Source organism: Numida meleagris, chromosome 1 (genome assembly GCF_002078875.1).
Source record: "Numida meleagris isolate 19003 breed g44 Domestic line chromosome 1, NumMel1.0, whole genome shotgun sequence".
NCBI classification, from domain to species: Eukaryota; Metazoa; Chordata; class Aves; order Galliformes; family Numididae; genus Numida; species Numida meleagris.
In genome coordinates this window covers 73,570,325-73,593,678 of record NC_034409.1, presented here as the reverse complement: position 1 = coordinate 73,593,678, position 23,354 = coordinate 73,570,325, and the positions used below count along the sequence as shown (strand labels likewise).

The following is a 23,354-nucleotide window of genomic DNA, read 5'->3' as shown; positions in this document are numbered from 1 at the left end:
TCCACAAAAATGCAGAGTGAAAATAAGTTGGGTGATTTGGGGAAGGAAGAGTGACTAGAATCTGGTGCTAACACCATGATGTTTACACCAAACTTTGATTATATGTAAGGCAGAAGTTTTGTGCTTTTTGTTTACGTTCTTGTTTTGTTTGTGTGCTTGGGAATTGCAGAAATGGAGAGGCCACCAGAAATAAACTACAAGGGCTACTCCAGAAGTAATGCCTTATATTATGTTGGCCCACCACGTCAGAGGCAGATGGTGGTGGTATTGCAGTAGAGGTTGAATCTTCCCACCAGTATTCTGTTTTGTTGCTGTGTGACAGATGGCAGCAGAGGAGCAGTCTGATAAAATGGTGTCTGATGTGGAAGTGTGTAAAAAGCAAAGGTGTGGAATTGAATTCCTCCATGCAGAAAAGATTGTATCCATTGACTTTTAACAATGCTTGCTGAATGTTTATGGAGACCTAAGAATGGATGTGAGCACAGTGAGGTAGTGGGTGGTGAATTTTTGCAGTGATGACAGAGACATGAAAGACATCCTCTTTTTTAATTTTTTACCTTGTTTAGGTGCATGCTTAGCTCTACTGGCATGCTGAAATGAAAATTCTAAAACTCTCAGGGAGACATCAGTCTGTTAGTGGAATTGCTATTTTTTGTTAAATCTCTCTATGCTATGGTTTTTATTTTTGACTGCAGTAAGTTATTTTCCTCCAGGTTACAGCAGGCAATGCTAGATTAGCATAGAACATGATCACTTGTTAGGAGAAAAAACATGTATTATCTTTGAAAAGGTAAATCACATCAGGGAATGAAAATATTTAACAATGAAAAGAACATACAACACTTTGAATGTATGTGAGCAGGATTGTTAATTTAATCATAAGATTAATTGTATTTAGTAGTGTGGCAGTTGGGAAATAGATTTAAATTCCTTCAACAATTTTCTTACAGTATCTCTTTATCATTATTAGCATCCAAGGAACAAATTCACGTTTGTTTTCTTAATATTTTATGCTCCTTGTAATGTAGCACAGAAAACACAAAATACTGCATTGGAGGTATTTCCATATGCTAATATTTGCCATTAGAAGAGGATCTGATGCACAGATGTAGCACTAATGCTGTATTCACTCTTACTGCAGTGGAATTTGAGATTCCATGAACTAAGGTGATTGACTGAACAAAAGATTCTTTCTCCCCTGTTCTCCCACATCCTTATACTCTCTCCCCTTTTCTTCACAGGTTGTTTTTGTGCAGTTTCACAGGCTCTTTTCTTCCTTGCTGAGACTATAAGGAAAAGAAGAAAAAATGCTTATAAGAATAGAACAGTATGACAGAAAACTACAGACACAGGAGAGATTGGGAGCAGATGGTATATCTGAACCAACTTTCAAGTCTGTTTGCAAAAACTAGCATCAGTTTATGCTGGTAATGACCAGTTAAGGAAATAAGTGTGGTTAAAATTCTATCAGCTTCTCAAATCAAAGTCGTTAAATAGCTTTCCACTGTCATGACATAGTGTCAGCACCAAAAGAGATTTAGCATCTCTGTGCTCAAGGATCATAGTTTCTTCTCCTACATAAATCACTTTAATTTGGAATGTTTTGGAAATTTGTTTTTGAGGAGATTAAAACAGCCCTTCATCTGTGCGTCTGGTACATCTCCAGGGTCAAATAGATTTCTTTTAATGAAGTCTTTAATTATTAATCCCTGTTTTTGCAGGTAAGTTACATTCCTGTATTTAGGGAAGGTCTTGTTTTCTAAGAAATATACCCATGTATGGGATTCATGCTCTAAATAGGGTAGAAAAGATACAGAACATGATGATGGAAAAGGCTGGAGTTTGTTGTATCATTTATTCTGTTAAATGTGGATTTCAACAAGGTAGTAGTCACCACATTAGAAAAGATAATTACCAGATTAATTCACTCAAATAAGGAAGACTTTATGCTCTGCAGATACTTGATAGGATAAGGTTGCTGCTAATTTGATAAATCTAGCTACTGGTGAGATGTTTCTCCTCATCGGTGTGTTAGCAATTATAGTTTGCCAATTTTTCAGTGCCTGTGATTGTACTTACATTCTAAGTAAGTGGCTACTACTCTGTACTTAAAGACCTCTGCACTGCGGAGTTCAGTCTAAGTCTTTTACATTCTGGGGAGGAGTTAAGCTGTGATAATCACACAGAGACTGACTCAATATTTGATTAAAAAAGCAAAATGTTAGAATAATAGCAAAGTTTGGGTTGGAGAAACAAACTGGAGGCTGTATTGTCCAACCTTCTGTTGAAACCAGAGCCTTAGCTTAGGTTGTCCAGAGACATGTCAAGTGGAATTTTGAATGTTTCCTGTGAGGGAAGTTCCATAATCTCTCCACATTATTTTTTCCAATGTTTAATTGTTCTCTCGCTGAAGATTATGTTTTCCTTACATCCAGATCAAATTTTCCCTAGAAGCCAGTTATTTCTGTTGCTTATCTTGTCACCTTGCATCCTTGTGAGCAAAGTATCATCATCTTCTATAACTTCTTTTTAGCTATTGGAAGATGCTGATTAGCCTTCTGGAAAGTAGACAAGACCAAGTGCCGGGTCCTGCACTTTGGCCGCAAGAACCCCAGGCAATCTACAGGCTTGGGGCAGAGTGGCTGGATGGTTGTGTGGAGGAAATGGACGTGGGGGTATTGGTCGATCCTCGGCTGAGCATGAGCCAGCAGTGTGCCCAGGTGGCCAAGAAGGCCAATGGCATGCTGTCTTGTACGAGAAATAGTGTTGCCAGTAAGAGTAGGGAAGTCATTGTCCCTCTGTACTCAGCCCTGGTGAGGCCCCACCTCAAGTACTGTGTCCAGTTTTGGGCCCCTCACTGCAGGAGAGACATTGAGGCCTGGGAGCGTGTTCAGAGGAGGGCAACGAAGCTGGTGAGGGGTCTGGAGCACAGGCCTTGTAAGGAGCAGCTGAGGGAGCTGGGATTGTTCAGTCTGGAGAAGAGGAGGCTCAGGGGAGACCTCATCGCTCTCTATAACTACCTGAAGGGAGGTTGTAGTGAGCTCGGGGTCGGCCTCTTCTCTCTTGTAACTGGTGACAGGACGAGGGGGAATGGCCTCAAGTTGTGCCAGGGGAGATTTAGGCTGGACATTAGGAAACGCTACTTTTCTGAAAGAGTGATCATGCGCTGGAATAGGCTGCCCGGGGAGGCAGTTGAGTCACCATCCCTGAAGGTGTTCAAGAAATGTTTAGATGTTGTGTTGAGAGACATTGTTTAGTGGGGTTATTGGTGGTAGGTGGATGGTTGGACTGGATGATCTTGTAGGTCTTTTCCAACCTAGCTAATTCTATGATTCTATGATTAGACAGAACATCTGATCATGAACTTAGTGTCTGCGTACAGCCCCAGTATTAACATTTTATGGGCTGAAAGTTTTATTTCAAAATAGCATGGAGCACCTATTGAGCTTATCTTTATTTGGCGTTCTACCCATAAGCACATCTTTCCTCTTCTAGATGTCAGTCGTTTTGCATTTCTCAGCATTTGGAAATGTGTGTCAATAATGTATAATCTGGTTTTTAATTTTGAAGAATTTCTTGTTACTTTTAATGTCTGGTTTACAGGATGTGTGTAATGGCTGCTAGTAACCAGCCTCTGAAATCTGGTTGACAGAACTTTGCAGCAATAATGTAGCAATGTACTAGACTTCAGTGTTTTGTTTGTTTCCCCACTGAGAATGCAAGACACTGTAGAAATCTGCTTCAGATTCTTTGAATTGTAAGTATTTGTTTTTTATATTAAAATAGAAAAATCTGGATCTTAAATATGGGGGTAGTTGTAAATGTATGAAGACAGCTCTGTAACAGACACTTTGATGCCTGTGAACAATTCGTTAAGGAACAATTCACAGTGAAGAATTCATTAAACCCTCCCTCCTCCATCCCTCTCCACCTACAGCTTTGAGGCAGTCTTTCAGACTTAGAGATCACTGATATTTGAGAAAGCCTGTATGAACAGCAGATGTGTTAGGTAGGTACAAAACTGAGACATCTGTGTAAACCATAGAATCATAGAACTACCAAGGTTGGAAAAGACCTCCAAAATCACCCAGTCCAACCATCCACCTATCACCAGTATTTCCCCTTAAACTCACATCCCTGAGCCTCATCTTCTCCAGACTAAACAATCCCAATTCCCTCAGCTGCTCCTCATAAGGCTTGTGCTCCAGACCCCTCACCAGTTTTGTTGGCCTTCTCTGGACATACTCCAGGACCTCGGTGTCTTTTTTGTAGAGAGGGGCCAAAACTGAACACAGTACTCAAGGTTTGGCCTCAATACAGCTGAGTATAGGGGGATGATCTGCTTCTGCTGGCAACACTATTTCTAATGCCAGCCAGGATGCCATTGGCCTTCTTAGCTACCTGGGCTCACTGCTGGTTCATGTTCACCTGAGCATTGACCAGCACACTTCTGTGTGTGTCCATTTCTTCCACAGAGTCTTCCAGCCACTCTGCCTCAAGCTTATAGTGTTGCATGGGGTTATTGTAGCCAAAGTACAGGACCTGGCACTTGGTCTTGTTGAACTTCATCCTACTGGCCTCAGTCTAGTGATCCAGTCTATCCAGATCCTTCCAAGGGCCTCCCTACCCTCAGGCAGATCAACACTTCCTCCAAACTTGGTGTCATCTACAAACTCACTGAGGGTGCACTCAATGCCCTCGTCTAGGTCATCAGTAAAGATATGGAACAGGACAGGCCCCAGCACCAACCCTGAGCAGGGGACAGCCTGCTCCTGCGCCTCTCAGACTTCTTTTTTGAGGAGCGTCCAGCCTTCCTGGACCCCTTTGCCCTTCAGGACAGACTCCTAAGGGACCCTCCCTGCTGGTGTCCTGAGTAGTTCAGTGTCTGCCTTCTGGAAGTCAGAGGGAGCAGTTTTGCTGGCCACCCTCTTGACTTCACCAAGAATATCAGGGCTCAACAGAGGGCAGTTTTGTACTCTATCTTGAACTCAGCCTACTCTGCAGAAAACTTTTAGCTCTGAGGATACTGACCCTGGGCCGTTAGCAGGTAATTAATTTGGCATTTTGAGTCCCATGTGAAAGCTGGGAACCTGTGTCTATTTGACCTGAACACTGAACCTGTGATAAAGTTTTGCTCAGAAATGCTTCTGGTAAACAGTCTTTTGATGACTCACACATCTCTAAGTGATTGATGTCCGGTCAGGCAGTCAGTTGAACACTTTCACTTTTAACATGAAGGCTGGGGCTGCTGATGACATAAAAGGGAAAGGGAGTCTAAAATAGTGGTGTTAATTTGTTGACCATTGTAGACATCTGGGGCTCTGTCAGCCCTAATGCAGTGACTTTAAGTGTCCCCATTCATGGAGTCACAACTGTTTGTGCTTATAAATATTTGAGACAGGTTCTTCACTGAGAGGGTGGTTGGGCACTGGAACAGGCTCTCCAGAGCAGTGGTCATGGCTCCAAGCTGCTGGAATTCAAGAAACATTTGGAGAACGCTCTCAGAGATATGGTTTGAATTCTGAGTAGTCCTGTGTGGAGTCAGAAGTTGGACTCAGTGATCCTTATAGGTCCCTTACAACTCAGGATATTCTATGATTCTATGAACTGCCAAAATATGAATATTTTAGCAATGAAGAAATTAACTCAGTTATGAAAGGAATGTGCATCAAAATGTTCTTTCATGGCATCATTAAGCAGGTTTGAGAGATGTGTGCTGCATTTAAAAAGTGAATGATGTCATCCTCCTGTCTCTTTTTTCAGGTGAAGCCATTTGTGTGCAGGGTTTTTTTTTTTTTTTTCATTTTTTGTTTTAATGTTTAGTAGTTCTGTTAATACATAGACACTGGCTGACAGTTAATACAGAAAAGCAGGCTGCTAGTGAAAGACAGCCTCTTGAAAAACAGCCTCTTTAGAATAGAGGTTAACCTTAAATTCAAGGGACTTCTGCACATTGTACAGAATTAGAAGAGTTTCTGTATTGATAAAATGCTCCCACAGTGACCAAGGAGGAAAAGGAATGCCATCTCTCACAACCGGCAGAAGGCTTCTGCTATTTGATAGTTCTATTTATACTGTAGTTGTGCAATTAGTATAGTGCAAAAATGTAAACTGAGAGGTGCTCAGATCTTGTACCTTACTTCTACAGATGGTAAATAAGAAAACTCTTCTCACCTTTGCAGCTTTTTTTTTTTTAATTTATGTTTTATAAGCATGACTTTGAAGATCCGATTTATGGTGTTCCATGAGGATATCAGGGATATAATGTTGCTGCCTTTCTGTGTGTGGTTGGCAGTTTTCTACTACCTGCATCCTGTTTTCTGTGTATGCATTAAGAAGCATTTCTTTGCGTATATATTTTGGTGTTCTGGGAGGGTACAGCAATTGCTGCCACACATTTAATTGTATCATTACTGGCCAAAATTTAGCTCAGTTTGTTAGCTTCTTTAAAGGAGTCTCTGCCTTGCAAATAGAAATACTGATTGTACAAGTAACAACTACTAAACTAGTGCTGTTGTAGTGAGAGAACTCCCTGTCCTCCTACAAGTAAAATGCAGAATTTAAATTATAAGTGTTTTCATGTTGTGCTCTGAAGTGTTGGAATTTACAGAGACCAAGTTTTATCTAAGATAGAAAAGCAGAATAGAAGTGAAGTAAGTATGTTGGATCTGAATGAAATCACTTTCATAGAGGTAAGGTGTTGATAGAAACAGAATTGATTAATTAAACTTTGCATTTGAATGTTAACTTCTGTCTTTGAAAAATGTCTTTTCATCAGCAGATGGAGTTGAACGTCTCTAGGGATGAGGCGTCTACAACTTCTCTGTGTAAAGTCTCTGTGAGACTGTGTAAAGTCAGTCTCCCACCTCAAGTACTGGAAGACCATACTGAGGTCACCCCAGAACCTTCTCTTCTCTTGGCTGAACAAACCCAGTTCCCTCAGCCTGTCTTCTTAAGAGAGATACTCCAGCCCTCTGATCACCTTTGTGGCCCTTCCCTGGACAAGCTCCAGCATCTCCATGTCTTGTTCTGGGGGCTCCAGAGCTGAATGCTGTAGTCTAGATTCGGCTTCACAAGGGCAGAATGGAGGGGAACAATCACCTTACTCACCCTGCTGGCCACCCCTCTTTTGTTGCAGCCCAGGATGATACAGTTGGCTTTTCAGGCCACAAGTGCACAGTACTGTCTCATGTCCAGCTTTTTGTCCACCAGAACCCCCAAGTCTTTCTAAGCAGGGCTGCTCTCAAGGACTTCTTCTTGTGCGCTTCTTAGATTGCGGCACCCAACACAATGCTTGAGATGAGGCCACACAACACAGAGCAGAGGAGACAACCCCTTCCCTCTCCCAGTAGCAGTGCTGAGCCTGGTGCACCTCTGTGATTGCCCCATCCCAAATGCAAGACCTGACACTTGGCCTTGTTGAACCACATTAGGTTCACATGGGCCCACTTCTCAAGCTTGTTTAGATCTCTCTGTGTGTAATCCCTTCCTTCTGTTTTATCAGCTGTACCACACATGTTGCTGTCATCAGCAAACTTGCTGAGGGTGCATTTGATCTCATTCTATTCATCATTCATAAAAGTGTTAAAGAGCATTGGTCCCAAGACTGGCCCCTGAGGGGCACCGCTTGTGACCTGCCTCCACCTGGACATAGAGCCATTGACCACAACCCTCTGGCTGCTGGCATCCAACCATTTTTATCCACTGCGTAGTCCACCCTTCAAATCCATATCTCTCTGAATTAGAGATAAGGATGTGGTCTGGACCATGTGAAAGACCTTGCAGAAGTCCAGGTAGATGATATCAGTTGCCCTTCCTTTGCCCACTGATGCTGTCACTCCATTGTAGAATGCCATCAGATTGTTTAGGCATGATCTTCCCTTGGTGAAGCCATGTTGAGTATCTCGGATCACCTCCTTGTCTTGCATGTGCCTTAAAACAGTTTCCACGAGGATCCGCTCCATGATCTTCCCAGGCACAGACATGAAGCTTGTAGTTCCCCAGGTCTTCCCTTCTCTCTTTCCTGAAAATTGGAGCAGTGTTTCAATTTTTCCAGTCACTGGGGACTTTGCCCAAGTGTCATGACTTTTCAAATATGATGGAGAATTGCTTGGCAACCACTTCAGCCAGTTCCTTCAGAATCCTGAGATGCATGTTGTCTGGCCCCATAGGCTTGTACACATTCAGTCTCATGAGGTGGTCTTGGACTTGGAATTTTTTCCCGTGACCCGTTCTTAATGGTTTAGGGACCTGAGACATGGGAAGGCTGACTGCTGGTGAAGACTGAGACAAAGAACTCATTGAGTACCTTGGCCTTCTCCATGTCTGAGAAAGCCAGTTCTCCCCTTTCATTTATCAGAGGGAGTACACTCTCCTTTACGTGTCTCTTCTGACCAATGTACCACACATCTCTGTTTCCACTGTCTGTACGTGACCTTCTTTTCCCTCATTTTGACCAGCAGGTCCTTGCTCAGCCAGTCTGATTTTCTGCCTCCTCTGCTGGTTTCTTTATGCTGGGGGATGAAGAGCTCTTGTGCTCTCAGAAAGGTATCCTTAAAGAGCTGCCAGATCTGCTCTGCTTCTTTGTACCTAAGGACATCTTCCCAGGTGATCTCATTCAGTACATCCTTTAACAGCCCAAAGTTTACTCTTCTGAAGTCATGAAAGCATGTAACTGGATTGCTAAAAATTATTTTCTAAAAATTAATATTTTGAGAATAGTGCCATGGTTAGTGTTCAGTCTGGAACCATTTGAAGCCTATATTCAGTTTGCTTTTTTGCCAACGTCCTCAGGAAACATCTTGACCATTTTTTAAATGGCAACAGTAGCTCTAGCCAACATAATAGAAATTTCAAGTTAAAATATATACTTGGTTGTAAAATGGCTTGTGTATCATGGTGTCTGGAGTTCTTATTTCCCCTCTTCAAAAACTCTTAAAGTTTCATATTTTCAAGTCTGGAATCATGGGAGATAGTAACAGAACCTTAAGATATTTTTGCTCAGCCTTCAGTATCTGTTCCTGTTCTTGCCTATTGTAGTCCTTGTCCCTTTCACTTCATCAGTAAGGTCATCTAGTGGACTATCTTGTAAAATGAATTTCAGTCTTTTACAGGTGGAAAGGTTCATTTTATTTTCATATGCTGCTTAAATACATTTATATCTTTATTGTGTCTTTGTAAGTATGTGGTTGTAAATATGTATATATACTTGTTCAGCTTTTGTTCTGGTTTGCATCTCGATTCCAACAAACCATTTGTGCAAAAACTGTCAAAGACAGCAGCAGAGGCGTTCAGGCACAATCTAGTTGTGTGTAGCTGGCCCTGAAGTTCTGATGAGATAAAAATAAAAGCTTATAAAAAGTACCAATAAAAACTGAAGTTGCTGGGATCTCATGTGCTGTTTCCAGGAGGGGACTGGGTAAATCAGTATCAGTAGGAGAACCAGCTTGTTGTTAGGGCATTATTATTAATAACCTTCCTTTCCATTGTGACATTGACTTGAATATCTGGTATCTACAAATGGTCTAATACCATTGAGACATGACTGAGCCATTTAGATACTGTAGACTGATGTCCCAGGCTTTTGTGTGTGGGACTAAGATTATTTTTTTGATGTGGAGTCATCTTTCAGCAACAAAATTCTGTGATTCAGTAATCGGAAAGTAATGAAGTACATAGTGAACTTTTGAATGTTTTTCATGCCCTAATTACTCAACAGAGGTGAGTGTTGCAGTGAAACAAAATGTGCTCTTTTCGCAGCTGAAGTCCTACTGTCAAGTGGGGCAACTATAATGTTGAATGTCCTCACAGCATCACCTACCAGTGAAGTCTCAGAGACAGTGAAGTGTAACTGCTGGTGAAAATACAGCTGGAGGATCTGGATACAGCTTTTCTCATTGCTTATTTTTTCACCAAATAAGCAGTTCTGTGTGATAAATTAACTGAGCTACACGAATACGTAGTGTTTGCAGCAGGAGGAAGTAGCATATAATCTGTAAAGCTACTCTGGGGCCTCAGTGACAGAAGGTTACTGAAGCTTGTAAGGTCTCTTTGGTTGTAACAACATAACCACAAGAGTTATACGTTTACTTTGTGCACGGCAAAAGGGGAGGATAATCTAGTTCATTTTGCCCTAGTGCTAGTTAGTCAGATTTTGAAGTTGGATATTGGCTACACTTTGATTGTTCTAATTTATAAACTGTGATGTCAGCCAGTCATGGATAGCTCTTAATGATAGGAGCTTTACAAGTAATGGTCAGAAAAGCAACCCCCCTGACCTGGAAGTCTTGGATGGGGAGCAGAATAACCTCTTCCACAATTCAGGTAGAAACAAGTTAGAGACCTGCTGCTACACCTGACCTGTCACAAGTCCATGAGGCCAGGTGGGATCCACCCACGGGTGCTGAGGAAGCTGGCGGAAGTGATTGCCTAGCTGCTTTCCACCATCTATCAGTGTTCCTGATCAACCAGAGAGGTCCCAGAGGATTGGAGGACTGGAGGCTTGGCAGCGTGACTCTCATCTACAGGAAGGGTTGTAAGGAGGATCTGGGGAACTCCAGGCCCGTAAGCCTGACCTCGGTGCCAGGAAAGGTTATGGAGCAGATCATTTTGAGTGAGATCACATGGCATGTGTGAGACAACCAGGGAATCAGGCCCAGCCAGCATGAGTTCACAAAAGGCAGGTCCTGCTTGAGCAACACAATTTCCTTCAGTGATTGAGTGACCTACCTGGTGGATGAGGGAAAGGCTGTTGACGTAGCCTACCTAGACTTCTAGACTTCAGCAAAGCCTTAGAAACTGTGTCCCACAGTATTCTTCTGGAGAAGCTGACAGCTCATGGCTTGGACAGGTACACTCTTTGCTGGGTAAGGAACTGGCTGGATGGCCAGGCCTAGAGAGCGGTGGTGAATGGCAACCACGAAATGCAGCTGGTGATCGGTGATGATTGGTGTTCCCCAGGGGTCGGTAGTGGGGCCTGTGCTGTTTAATATCTTTATTGACGACCTGGATGAGGGCATTGAGTGCACCCTGAATAAGTTTGCAGATGATACCAAGTTCGGAGGAAACATCGATCTGCCTGAGGGTCGCGGGACCCTACAGAGGGATCTGGATGGGCTGGATTGATGGGCTGAGGCCACTGGGATGAAGTTCAACAAGACCAAATGCCATGTCCTGCACTTTGATCACAGTAATCTCATTCAGTGTTACAGGCTTGGGTCAGAATGGCTGGAAGACTGTGCAGAGGAAACAGACCTGGGGCTGTTGGTCAGTGCTCAGCTGAGCATGAGCCAACAGTGTGCCCAGGTGTCCAAGAAGGCCAATAGCATCATGGCTGGTATCAAAATTAATGTTGCCAGCAGGAGCAGGGAAGTGATCATCTCTCTGTACTCAGCTCTGGTGAGGCCGCACCTTGAGTACAGTGTTCATTTTTGGGCCCCTCAGTACAAGAAAGACATTGAGGCCCTGGAGTGTGCTCAGAGAAGGGCAGCTAAGCTGATGAAGGGTCTGGAACACAAGCCTTATAAGGAGCATCTGAGGGAACTAGGATGGTTCAGCCTGGAGAGAATGAGGCTCAGGGGAAACCTTATCACTCTCTACAACTACCTGAAAAGAGGTTGTGGCTTTGCATGCTATTTATGCTGCAGGTTCCAGTGTCTCAGGCAGATTCCTGGTCAAGGCATACCAAACTTTCATGTCTTTGGACTTTTTTCTCCTTGTGTTATGTGCAGAAACTTTTCTGCTGCAGTGTTTCACGTGGACTACTTAGTCTTTATCTTATAGTCGCAGTTATGATGGAGAAACTTGATGCAGGTAATTCTGAAATGACTTTTAAAAAACAAAGTGAATAAACATGCTTAGTAAAAGCTTGGGCCTGCTTGCTGAGATGTTATTCTACCATGGAGGGAAGAATTTTACATTCACAAATACTATGTATTTCATGGCATGAAGTACTTTATTTCCACAGGAAAATAAGGATATTTTCACAGGAAAAGCCTATCAATAAAGGCACATCACTGCTTGAGGAAGTTGATTCCAATGTTGGACTGTAAAAATAACAGAAATTTAAGGAGCTGTTGCGCGTAGATATCTAAGAGTAAAGAAATTTCACAGGATCAGTTCTAATTTGACATAATTTTTTCTTTTCCTGGTCGGTGTATTTCTTTTGTAGTGGCCTCCTAATATCCTTTCTTTAAAAAAAGAAAAGGATAATTTGCAGTTTAAATGTTTTCTCACTTTCCAACATCCTTGTGGTATGTTTACAGTCTTGACAAAATGACAAATTTGGAAGCACCAAGTGTGACCTGAATTATTGCCCCTTTCCCTGCCCCCCCTCAGGCATAGGCACCAACACACATGCACGCTCCTGCCTCCTCTGTTTCAGAGTCCTGCCAGGCATGTTGTGCCACTATCTGGAAAAGAAATGTGACATTTGGGTTCAGTGTTCATAATCTACTTACAGCATAGGATGATATATTAGCATACACAAGAATAATCTCTGATTTACTAGTTAAACAGACTGTAAATAGATGGAAGTTCAGATATCCTTATATTTCAAGAGTTTTAAGAATTGACTGATCATCCTGTAAGAGACAGCAGCTCTGCTTTTCGTATGGTTAATTATTTCAGAGGTGATGGTGTCACTGTGTGCATGTATAACTGAGATACGTGTCAATTCAGTGTATGCTGGCTGCTAGTCTGTTCCAGTACCTTGTCCCATGACATTTAAGCCTGAAGAAAATTCTAAGTATGTGTAGTCACTGTTCATTTTGTGCACAAAGAGAGGCTAGTTCTTGGCTAGCTAATATGTATTTTAACACAGTTTGATTGCATTGAAAAAGTACCATTACCTCACAGTTGTAGCTCATAAACAGCTAAACAGTACTTGACATTTAAAGAGATTTTCTGTTGTGCACTTGTATAGTCAAGAGTAATTCTAATCCTATTAAAGATACTGTGTCATGGAGGTGTGCCCTGTGGGAGAAGGCTTCTTCTGACTGGTCAGATGGAAAGCAGAGGGGAGGAGCAAGCAAGAGGGTGGATTTATTACTTGCTATTAGGTCAGGGATTTCTGTGGGAAATGCCCAGTGGTTGCAGTTGCTGATGATTTCACATCAACAGCAGAGAAACGCGGAGTGTGCTGCGATAGCTGATTACTGAATGAGATATTGTAAACGGGTGGGAAAAAAAAGACAGCCTGTGTGAAACAGTCAGAGAGACTCAGAGAGGGAAGGTTAGAGAAAGGAAAGTGGTCAGGCTACAGGGAAGTCTCCCAGGTGTACTGCGGAAGCTTTTTGGAAATGGATGCAAGGACCATCTGCTGCCTATAGATTAGAGGGCTGTAGAATAAGGGCAGAGAGAATGAGCGTATGTCTCTTGAATAAAAATTGAAGTTCTGCGTAACTGATTCATCAAGATAAATCATGAGTCTGTTCATGCATAGGATATTAATGAATAAATCCGTGCTACGGATAGAGTACAGTCTGCATTGCTATAAAAAATAGATAAAAACAGCAACAGTGCAGTGAATGAATTCTGCAGTAATTATCTGATTTATATATGAAGAAAAAGAGAAGTGAAATACAGACAGCCCATATTGCACTGCATTTAATACTGAGAGATGCTGTACATTAAATCTGACAACTGTGGAAAGAGAAATCATGGAGAAGTCAAGTAGCGAGGATTCTTCAATTCACCGGAGTCCATCTTTGGATAGCAAAGACTCAGATTTTGCTAAACCTTCTACCTCAGGAAGGCAATTTGGTCGAGGTTTTACTGCTGGAGCTTTCTATGGTACAGCTGGATCACGCACACAGAACCACACTGGCATCGAAACCGGGACCGGTTCTGGGACTGGGACTGGCATAAAAAGTGACAAATACAGTGCACCCAAAGGCAGCAAATATGTGGTCTTTTACCTGGATCTATCCTTTGTTTTCCTTTTAGAATTTAAGAAGTGCGACATGACAAGAGGCTGCCTGTGTTGTTTGAAATATATGATGTTCCTTTTCAATTTGATATTTTGGGTGAGTACTGCATTTTCAGTTGCCTTCATTTGCTAGCGTTGTCTGTACTGCTGCATTACATTTATAGTGCATCTCTGAAGCACTACAGTAAGTTCTTCCCCTCCCCCCAGCTGTCTCCTCCTCCCCTCCTTGCCTTGTCTCTCATACTTGCATGGAATATATTCAGTATTAAACCTGTGCTTAATGAGAAAATGTACATTTTTACTATCTTTATTATCTTCTGGTTGCTGTAGTTCAACAAATAATTCTTGAAACTTGATATTCTAACATGTTTTGAACTGGGTTATTTAAGAAAGGGCAAAAGTGTTGTCCTTTAGGAAGAGGAGAATTACTGTAGGGTTAAAATCCTGCGGTTGCAGGATTTTTGCTTTCTGTTGTAATACTTCATGTTTTATTAAGCTGTAGTTTAATATAATTTTGAAGTACATTTTCACTGTTGGCTTAAATCTAATTTAATTTTTGTAAACTTCACTGACAAACCACTTTTTTGTTCGAAGGAAGTTCTGTTCAATTTCTCCAGTAAAAAAGAATGAATTGCATATGTTCTAACCTCTTACAGTGTCAGCATAAATGTGAAATAACTGGAATAATGAAATAGTCTGGATTCAGTTTCAGCTACAGTTGTCCGCTTTGATATGTGAAATTGGAGGTTTGCATTTACTTCTGAAGGATCAAAATTGATTTTCCTCCATTAGCCAAGAGGCAAGAGGAGTTATAACAATGCCTCAACAAGCAAATTAAAAGCATAATGTCTACTTTGAACAAAATGATGTGAGGTACAAGAGAGGGAGGAGATGTTCAAATCAACTGGCAGCTAGGCATCCTTGAATGAGCAATACTGTTGAGGAACTTACAGACTAATTGAAATCGGTATGCGTGAATACAGCTGAAAATGAAATAGTCTGCTTCATTTAAAATCAAAGGTCACTGCTTTCCGTATGGTTACAATACTTGAATGCATGAACAAAATCATTAATGTTTGTGGTCCAGAAATATACAGTATACCTCGTAAATAAATGAAGATATCTTTTCTAGATTTATTTTAAAAGAAGAGGCATTAACAGTACAGTTCAGATGGTCTAGAGTCATCAGTGTTCAAATTCGGAGTCTTACTAGCAGCTTCTCTGTTCATCTTGACCCACTTACTGAAATAACTTTTAGGAGCAAGCATTAATGGGAGATTTGGTATAGCATTGAACCACTCTAGCAACAGTGATCTTTTAACAATAATAGATTGAAATGGTTCAACCACTGAAACTGTGTGAATCTTACTTAAAGAGAGAGACAGGAATGGTCAGTGAAGAACATTTCATCAAAGTTCGCATGTGAATGTTTTTATTTTTTATCTTTTGTGTACAAACACTGCCAGAAAGTTGCCTTAACTATTCGTGGAATAAATCACTTTTATTCAGCCCAAAGGCTGCATTACTTCGACACTTTGGAAGAAATCTTTTCATATGATGCATATTGCCATTATTTTTGGAACAGCTCTTCTGAAATCATTATTTGTGTTCTCTGTGATCAGTCATTAGTTATTTCTTTGCCCTCACTTACTTAAATACATATGTTTTCTTATTAGGCTCATGCTACTTTTCTTTCTGTTATTAAACATTGTCACATCTATGGTATTCCAAGTGTTTTTTGTATGAGCTATTCTATACAGAACAAATATGGTGCTGTAGAATCACAATTATAGAAAAATGCTAAAATGCATGATGTCAAGTACTTTTTGAAGTTATTTACAACAGAAATTTGATCAACCAGCCTGGGTTACGTTGCTCACCTTAGCTGTATTAAATTCCCCCTTTCTTCTCTTTACCTGACTTGAATTCAATTTCGCCAGCCAAACTTGACATCTTGTGCATCATTCCAGAGGACTAAAGTCTTGCTAGATTCTTATTCTTCATGATCAGACTATGTTATTATCCTATGTCTTGAGCCATTCAAGTAAATAGGCCATCTTGTTTTACTCATGGAAATATGAGCTAGAATGAAGCATGCTATAGGCAAGTGTGCTGTTGTTTGCCACCTCTGGCTTTGCACCTGGAACCTATGTTTGTTATGCTATGGCTGACAGCCTTTGGGTGTTTGGCTGTCTATGTGTGTTCCTTGCTGACACTGAAATTTTCAATGCCTCTCAGCATGCCCAGGCAGCTCTGCCCTACTCCTACCCTGTACTGAAGCTCTCCCTGCTATTTCAGTCCTGTCTTTCCTCTCAACCCGTTTTTCTCATTCCCAGGTTTGCCTGGTCTCATTAGTCCTGGCCTTCAGCACACTGAGCTGTTGAGTGCAGAACATGTTTCCCAGCATTGCTGACAGGGCTGTGTCTAGGACTGTAGCACTCCACTGCAGTTTGAGCCTTGCCTCCTTCAGAATTTCTAAGAAGGAAAAATCCAGAATCAGTTGTGTCTGCTCTTGAACAGTGACAGTCATCTTTTGTAATGCAAGGTGATTTCTTTTATTAAAAAAACACTTATTTTAAGCAACTGTAAACAAGTGATTGAAAGCTGTTTCAAGGTGTCTTTAAACAGATACCAGTCTAGCAGCTATGTAGCGAATAAAGCAGTTAATGGACAATCTGAATGACCAGTGTACTTTCCATTAAGCTACTTTGTTCAAGATTTGTAGTAGCACAATGTTTGGCTTCTGGGAAGTGTTGTTCTCCTCTAGTACTACAGTAGTTCTACAATAAATCCACTGAAAAATGAGGAACAGTGTTTACCTCTAGTATCCAAGAACTCTGGGCCCTATTAGCTTGAAAAGTTCTCAGTGCTGGCCCAAAGAAGGGTATTTTTTCCATTATTTGCTTATTGACACAGATAAAAAGATCTAATCTCTCCCACATGTGCCAGTGAACTGTACTATTCCTTCTGCCTGTCAGCCAGCTCATACATATTTGAAGATAAATTATGTATGTGTATATATATGTAGGTCACTCTGAAAATAATGCCTCCTATTTATTTCCACGGAAACTACAACTGACACAAGTAGCACAATAACACTATTTTATAGAACAAATTATCAGCTACAAAACAAAACAAAAAATCTGTCTTTTTAATTAAAAAGAGCGTTCTTAAACATGAATTGCAGATGGACCTGACAATTTTTACTGGCAACAAAAGGAAGTACAGAGGAAAAGATAGGGCAAGTGTGCATTTGGAAAGCAAGTAGGCAATTGCAATGGAAGGAAATGGCATGAAGTTCAAAGTGAGAGAGAGATTACCAGTTACTGAAATGACTTATTCTTATGCTCATCTCTTCACGTTCTCAGTGGGAGATGAGAGATGACTCAGCATTTGGCTGTCAAATGGACTCATTTTTTGAGAATTGGAAGAGGTGTTCAGAGAAAGGGAATTAATAGAAAAAAATTAGAAAAGAACTCTGGAGAAAATGAAATAGTTCCTGGTGATAATGATGAGGAGTGAGTTTTTGAGATGAAGTAGACAGAAAATTAATATTTTCTAAATCAACTTTTACAAGATACTGCAGCAGTTTCTTGAAATACTTCTTAATTCTTGTTAGCTCTTCTGTGAGTTGAAATTCCAGTGCTGGTTTCATGGGGAAATTTTGGAGGCAGACATTCTGCTTTCTTGTATGTAGGTCACTCCAAAAGTAGTGCCTCCTATTTCCGTGGAAACTACAACAGATACAAGAAGCACGGTAACACTATTTGAAAGAACAAATTCTCATCTACAAAATGCTGTTTTGACATGGCCACCACCATCAGCTGTGCATTTTTACCAGCCATAAACAAGAGCCTGCATGGCTTGCTTTTAAAAATCTACACTGGCAGAGGTGACCCACTGTCACTGTTTCACAGCTGCTACGATGGTGGTGTTGCTCACACCCTCCATGTTTCATCAGTCTGAACAGGTGGAAGTCAGAAGAGAAGGCACCAAATCCAGACTGTGCAGAGGGTGTAGTAGGACAGTTCAGCCAAGATTGGCAGTGTGCTCCAAGGTCTTCAAACTGGTGTGGGGCCTGGCTTTATCATGTTGCAAGACAAAGATTATATTCTCTGACTTGGAACTCTAGAAGTTTGAGCCTTTACCTTAGTCAGCATTGTGATGTAGCAGTCGGAGTTGATGGTTTTTATGGGTTCCAGGAGATCCAGAAGGCTCACCCCTTTCTTATCCTGCGATGCTCTTCATTTTGTAGTGTGACAGCTGTGCATGGTCATCTGGAACGTCTTGTCTTTCACATTGCTGTCGCCACTGCTGAAATGCATCACCCACCACCTCACTGTTCTAGCATCCACTGTCTGGTCTTCATAAACATTCAACAAGCATTGATGAATGTCAGTGGGTGCCATTATTTCCGCATGGAAGAATTCAGTTCCACACCTTTGCTTCATATGCACTTCTATGTCAGATGCCATTTTATCAGACTGCCACTCTCCTTCCTTCTGTCTCATGGCAACAGAATGTAATGGATCATTGGCAGGAAGATTCAGTCTCTACTGCCATACCACCACCATCTGCCTCTGACGTCAAGGGCCAACATGATAAAATAGGGGGCTTTATTTTCAGAGCAGCCCCACTATATAACACACACGTATATATGTATATGTACATATATAGTATACACGCGCATACATATATATGTGTGTACATATTTTTATTCAGACTTATCTGTATCGACATGTATATGCATGGAGGTGATGGAGAAATGCATTGTTTAATGGATTGTCTTTGTCTACATGTAGGAAACATATTGTTGCTGAGGTAACTGTGATAAAGAGTTGGTGCATTGTTTCTGCCCAACAGGATGTAAGTTTTGTTGAATTAGATTCATGACAATAAAATACATCTTTTGAAAGCTAATAGCAGATGTATGAGTTAATGTGGAAAGACTGCATGTGAGTTCCACAAAGCAATTTGATCTGAGGCTCAGCAATAAGTTGAAACAGAAGGTGTTTCTCCACCATATCATTAAGAGTTTCAGGTGTTTCTCTGTGGTCCTCTTAGCAGTTGTTCATGGCCATCTGGCATTGCTTTCTTTCAGAGATTAGGGAAGTCTGAGCTCAGGGTTAAGGAAGCTTATGGTATTTAAATGTGTGGCTGGGATGATGATTTACACTGAATTTATCTTAAGTGTGTAATATGTTTTGTAAAGGGATGGGACAACTGCAAATGTTAGCTGACTTAGTTTGCCTTCAGAATGTTTTTGTGCAAATATATGGAGATTGAGGAGCTGTATGTAGCTCTGCAGAAGAAATCCAGTATTGATGTTCACCTTTACAGATAGCAACTTAGTTGTCAAGAAAGGTATTCACTACATTAAAAAGATTAGGTTACATGTATTTATAGAATAGATTTCACTTCAATTTTTTTTTTAATCACATAAAAGGTTTACAGGAAATGTTTTCACAGTCTGTATCAGAAAATCATGTTGTGTATAAAATGGAAATTTATGAACAAAAATTTTGAAAAGAAATTGTATTCGTGACATGAAAATTTCAAAATGAGAATTCAAAAGTAAAATTTGAAGTGACAGGAATAAATTATTAAAACTTCAGGAGATAACTTTGCAAGAAAACAGTCTTCAGCAGTTTAATTTGTTCTATTGATTAAGGTTAATGAATGTACATACAGTGAGGCATTTAATTAATGCTTTAATTTTAATATAAAATGCATCTTATTAGGGGAAACATTTGTCAAGATGATATAATCTCTGATCTTCTGCATTTCAAAGAGCTGGAAAGTTATGTGTAGTCAGGAAGATCCTTAATGTGTCTTATTTGTTGTTTATATTTAACCTATTTCAAAAAAGTCTCATAGGAATAGTACTAGTTTATTATTAATAGTATAATTATGAGCAAAAGTTCACATATCTAAGTTATATGGAGTCAAATTTCCAAATTCAGATATTTAGTACTCAGTTTTGAAGTAAATTTTATAGCAGATTGTTAAGATTTTCTTTTTGCTAAAATGTTAAGAACAGAAAGATGTGGGCTGTAAAGTAGCTGACCTTGAAGTATCAGCAAAATTTCAAATACAGCAAATTTTCCATTGATACTGTGTTATAGATAAACTATTGCTCCTGATGAGATTTTTTCTGCATTAGTTATTTGTCTAATTTAGTATTATAGCAGGAGTGATTCATATTTTCTCTTATAGATGAAAAACAATGTTGTGCAATCATCACTGAACATAAAGACAGTAGTACTGCAGCCATGCAAGTCACTTTTCATTAAATCTCAGATCAAACTAAAAGAAGCGGAGTGTGTCCATTATCTGTTTGGGTGAGACTGCCATACAGTACTGGTACTGTAGACTAGCTATAGATTTTAGAATGGTTTATTTATGGTAATCCATACTTAAATGTTTATTTACCCCTAACAGGAATATATGAAATAGCACACCAAAGCTTTAATGCTTATTTGAGCCTGTTGGTCAAACAGTTAAATCTTGTGAGCAGGCTTTGTCCCTCTGCATAACTGAAAGTTAATCTCTAAGACTTACGAGGGGCAGATGGTCTGTCCCTGAAATGAGAAAAAAATTGCGAATTACAGGCAGCTGAGAACAGGAAGCATGTTCAAATTCTCTCTTTTATTACCTTGCCCCTGGCTGCATTATCTGATAACCTCCATTTACTGACACAGGGAATAATGACACAGAGAGACAGGCAAAGAGTGACCTGAGATGCTTGTCCCTTGACATAATAGAGATATTTATTTCTGTCATATTTTGACTGTGTTGTTCTAAGACAGCAGCAGAGTAACAATTGTAGTACAGTCCCATTAAAGTAAGGGTACTAAAAATAAATAATAATTTAAAAAGTTATTCAGAACAATACAATGAAGTCTGGAGAAGAAGTGGTCCTAATTTTCTAAAGGCTGTTTTCAGTCACGTTAGGAGAAGAACTCAGTTTTTGATAGGGATTTGAGAAGCTGTGAAAAGATTCCATGTTTCATTTCAGTTTCCCCTCCAAATGGCATACCACTCTTTAGGTCGCCTATGCAAACGTACGCTTCAGTGTTGGAATACAATTAGCAAAAAAATGTTCTGCATGTCAGTAATTTGTCTAGAAGGAGAAGTAATACGTAGTTCAAACAGTATGATGTCCTAATGAATATGTTGTGAATAAACTTCATTAAAAATAAATAAGATGTCATTATAGCATAACAGTTAAATGTTATTTGAGGCCTGAGACTAGGTTTATTTTAAAATAGTGAAGCTTACTTCAGAGCTGAGCTAGACATTTTTATCCTCGTGTCAGGGGCCCCATAACTGTTTTTAGGGAAGCGAGTCTAAGCTGTTTAAACTCGATAGGGGGGACATCTGATATGTTACTTTTCACAGTGTTCATCTCGGTTACTGCTCTTTACTAACACCGTATTTTAATCAGTTGGTGGTTTGGGTTTTTTGTTTGTTTGTTTTAATTATTTTTTTTCCTTCAGTCCTGAGGTGTTCTTCCTCTAGTTGTAGGTCGGGAGGGCCGCTTCTACTTGTAATTTTTGATAAATGGTCAGTTGATTCGTAACTTAAAATGCAGTTTGTTTTATACATCTGATGCAGTGTAGCCTGCTGTACATAGTTTCCTCATGTATATATTAAGAAGCTTATAGTCATTGAAAGTGAGAAGTAGAACAACACTTTCAAACTGGAAAACATGTGACAATCTCCAGCCTTCAAACTCCCAGAGTTAGACCTATTTCTTTAAGAATATGACTTATGTTCTATTCTGTATATCCACTGTCTCTCCACCCTTAGGCAAATGCATTCAGCCTTCTGTGTCTTAATTCCTGCAATTGTAAAAAATAACTGTAATACCAACTTTTATAAGACTACGATTATGATCATGAATAATCATAATAGCTGCAATTTTTCTTACTTTCCTTGGGACTCATAGACTCCTCTAGATCATATCAGTAAGCTGCTTGACTTGGCCTTTGTTAGCACACTCCTTTTGTATGTCTTCCTGCTATCTTCCTGGTAAGTAAGTCTGCAAATGCTGATCCAAAGAGGTATAATCTTCCTTGTGCGAGTAGGATGAGCTTGTAACTCCATTATCAGAATGTCCAAGAGGCTGTCTTATTTAAATATTGCTGATGCAAAACAGAACCTGGGTAAAAGAAATGTGATGCAGTCCAAATGTGGAAAGTAAAGTTCAGTTTGTTTCACTGTATATAAAGTTAGGACATTTCCAGGGGGCAGCCAAGTTGTCACAGATAATTTGGCACAGTATTCTTCATAGCTCCTGTGTTCATCCCACATCACTGTTAAGGTTGCCTAACCTTTCACCAACTCACTGAAACTTTGAATTAAAGATGGAATTGTAATGGCTATCTTGGGTTCTGCTTTAAGTATCTTGCGAAAACAAATAAATGACACCTTCCAAACAAAGTAGAGGGATCTAATACAGCTGGAAGTGTGTTACTGAAAGTATTTGCTGAACTTCTTGGGATGGTAACATCAAACTTAATAATTTTAATGTCAGTTTACAGAAATGACTATGGACATTGAACCCAAAGTAATTTCACAACTTTCTGAAACAAATTAGCTCTAAGTCTACTCAGGTCTATTCAGCTCAGTACCTTCCTGCTTAGGACTGCTGATTACATATTTAGCAGATACCTGAACTTCCAAGTGTTTGGAAATTGGAGTGTGATGATCATTCTTCTTTCCTGCTGCTTTTCCTGAGCTGAGCAATAGTTCATATTGGTGTCCAAACCTCACTGAATTACTCCTGTCATCCTGTATAGTAGGGATATTGAATATTCTTTGGCCTTGCTTCCAGTTGGTATTTTGAAAGTCATCTGTCATTCATCTTCACTGGTGTCTGTCAAAACTGGGCACCGTGGTCAACAGGTTTATCACTGCTTAGGTAGAGCAGGTAATATGAGATTTTCCACAGCATTACAATACATCCAGGTGATGTGTGTGATTGGCCTGGATGAAGTCATAGCCAAGTATCGATAGTATTAGTAACCAGTCTGAACCTTCCTGTAGACATTTAGTGTCACAGTAACTTGTGGTGCCTCTATACTGCCTTGGAAGGGATGCAAGTTTAAGCACACTATGTCTGACATGCAATTTATTTTAGTCCTTGTGTCTGCTATGTTTGTTGCTAAGTGCACTAAACGAGAAATGATTTTTCAGAGTTAGTAGTGTCTGCAAAGAAAATTGTTATTTCCTTTAGTGGGGAAGAAATTGTGCATCTGTGGGTTCTTGTTCAGTCTACTTGGTCCTCATTGCAAGCTGAATTTGCTACTCCTTCCTTTTGCTTAAATTCTGACTCTCCTTAATGTAAACCCTTGTGTTGTTTCTGTAATCAGTGCACAAGAGATACTACTTAAATGTATTTTCAAGCATATGTAAGTGTCTA

General features: G+C 40.2%; 1 protein-coding gene across 5 annotated transcripts in view; it reads left to right on the top strand.

Annotated features, from left to right (window-relative positions):
- TSPAN9 (tetraspanin 9) overlaps positions 1-23,354 on the top strand; it is a 185,836-nt gene that overhangs the window by 80,816 nt on the left and 81,666 nt on the right. For 4 of the 5 annotated variants that reach the window (XM_021393887.1, XM_021393898.1, XM_021393877.1 and 1 more), the window contains one exon: positions 13,945-14,024. In XM_021393887.1, the coding sequence (XP_021249562.1) occupies positions 13,945-14,024 (80 nt within the window). Of the gene's footprint in view, positions 1-13,566; positions 14,025-23,354 lie in introns of those variants that run through there. The other variant, XM_021393868.1, reaches the window with a different exon arrangement.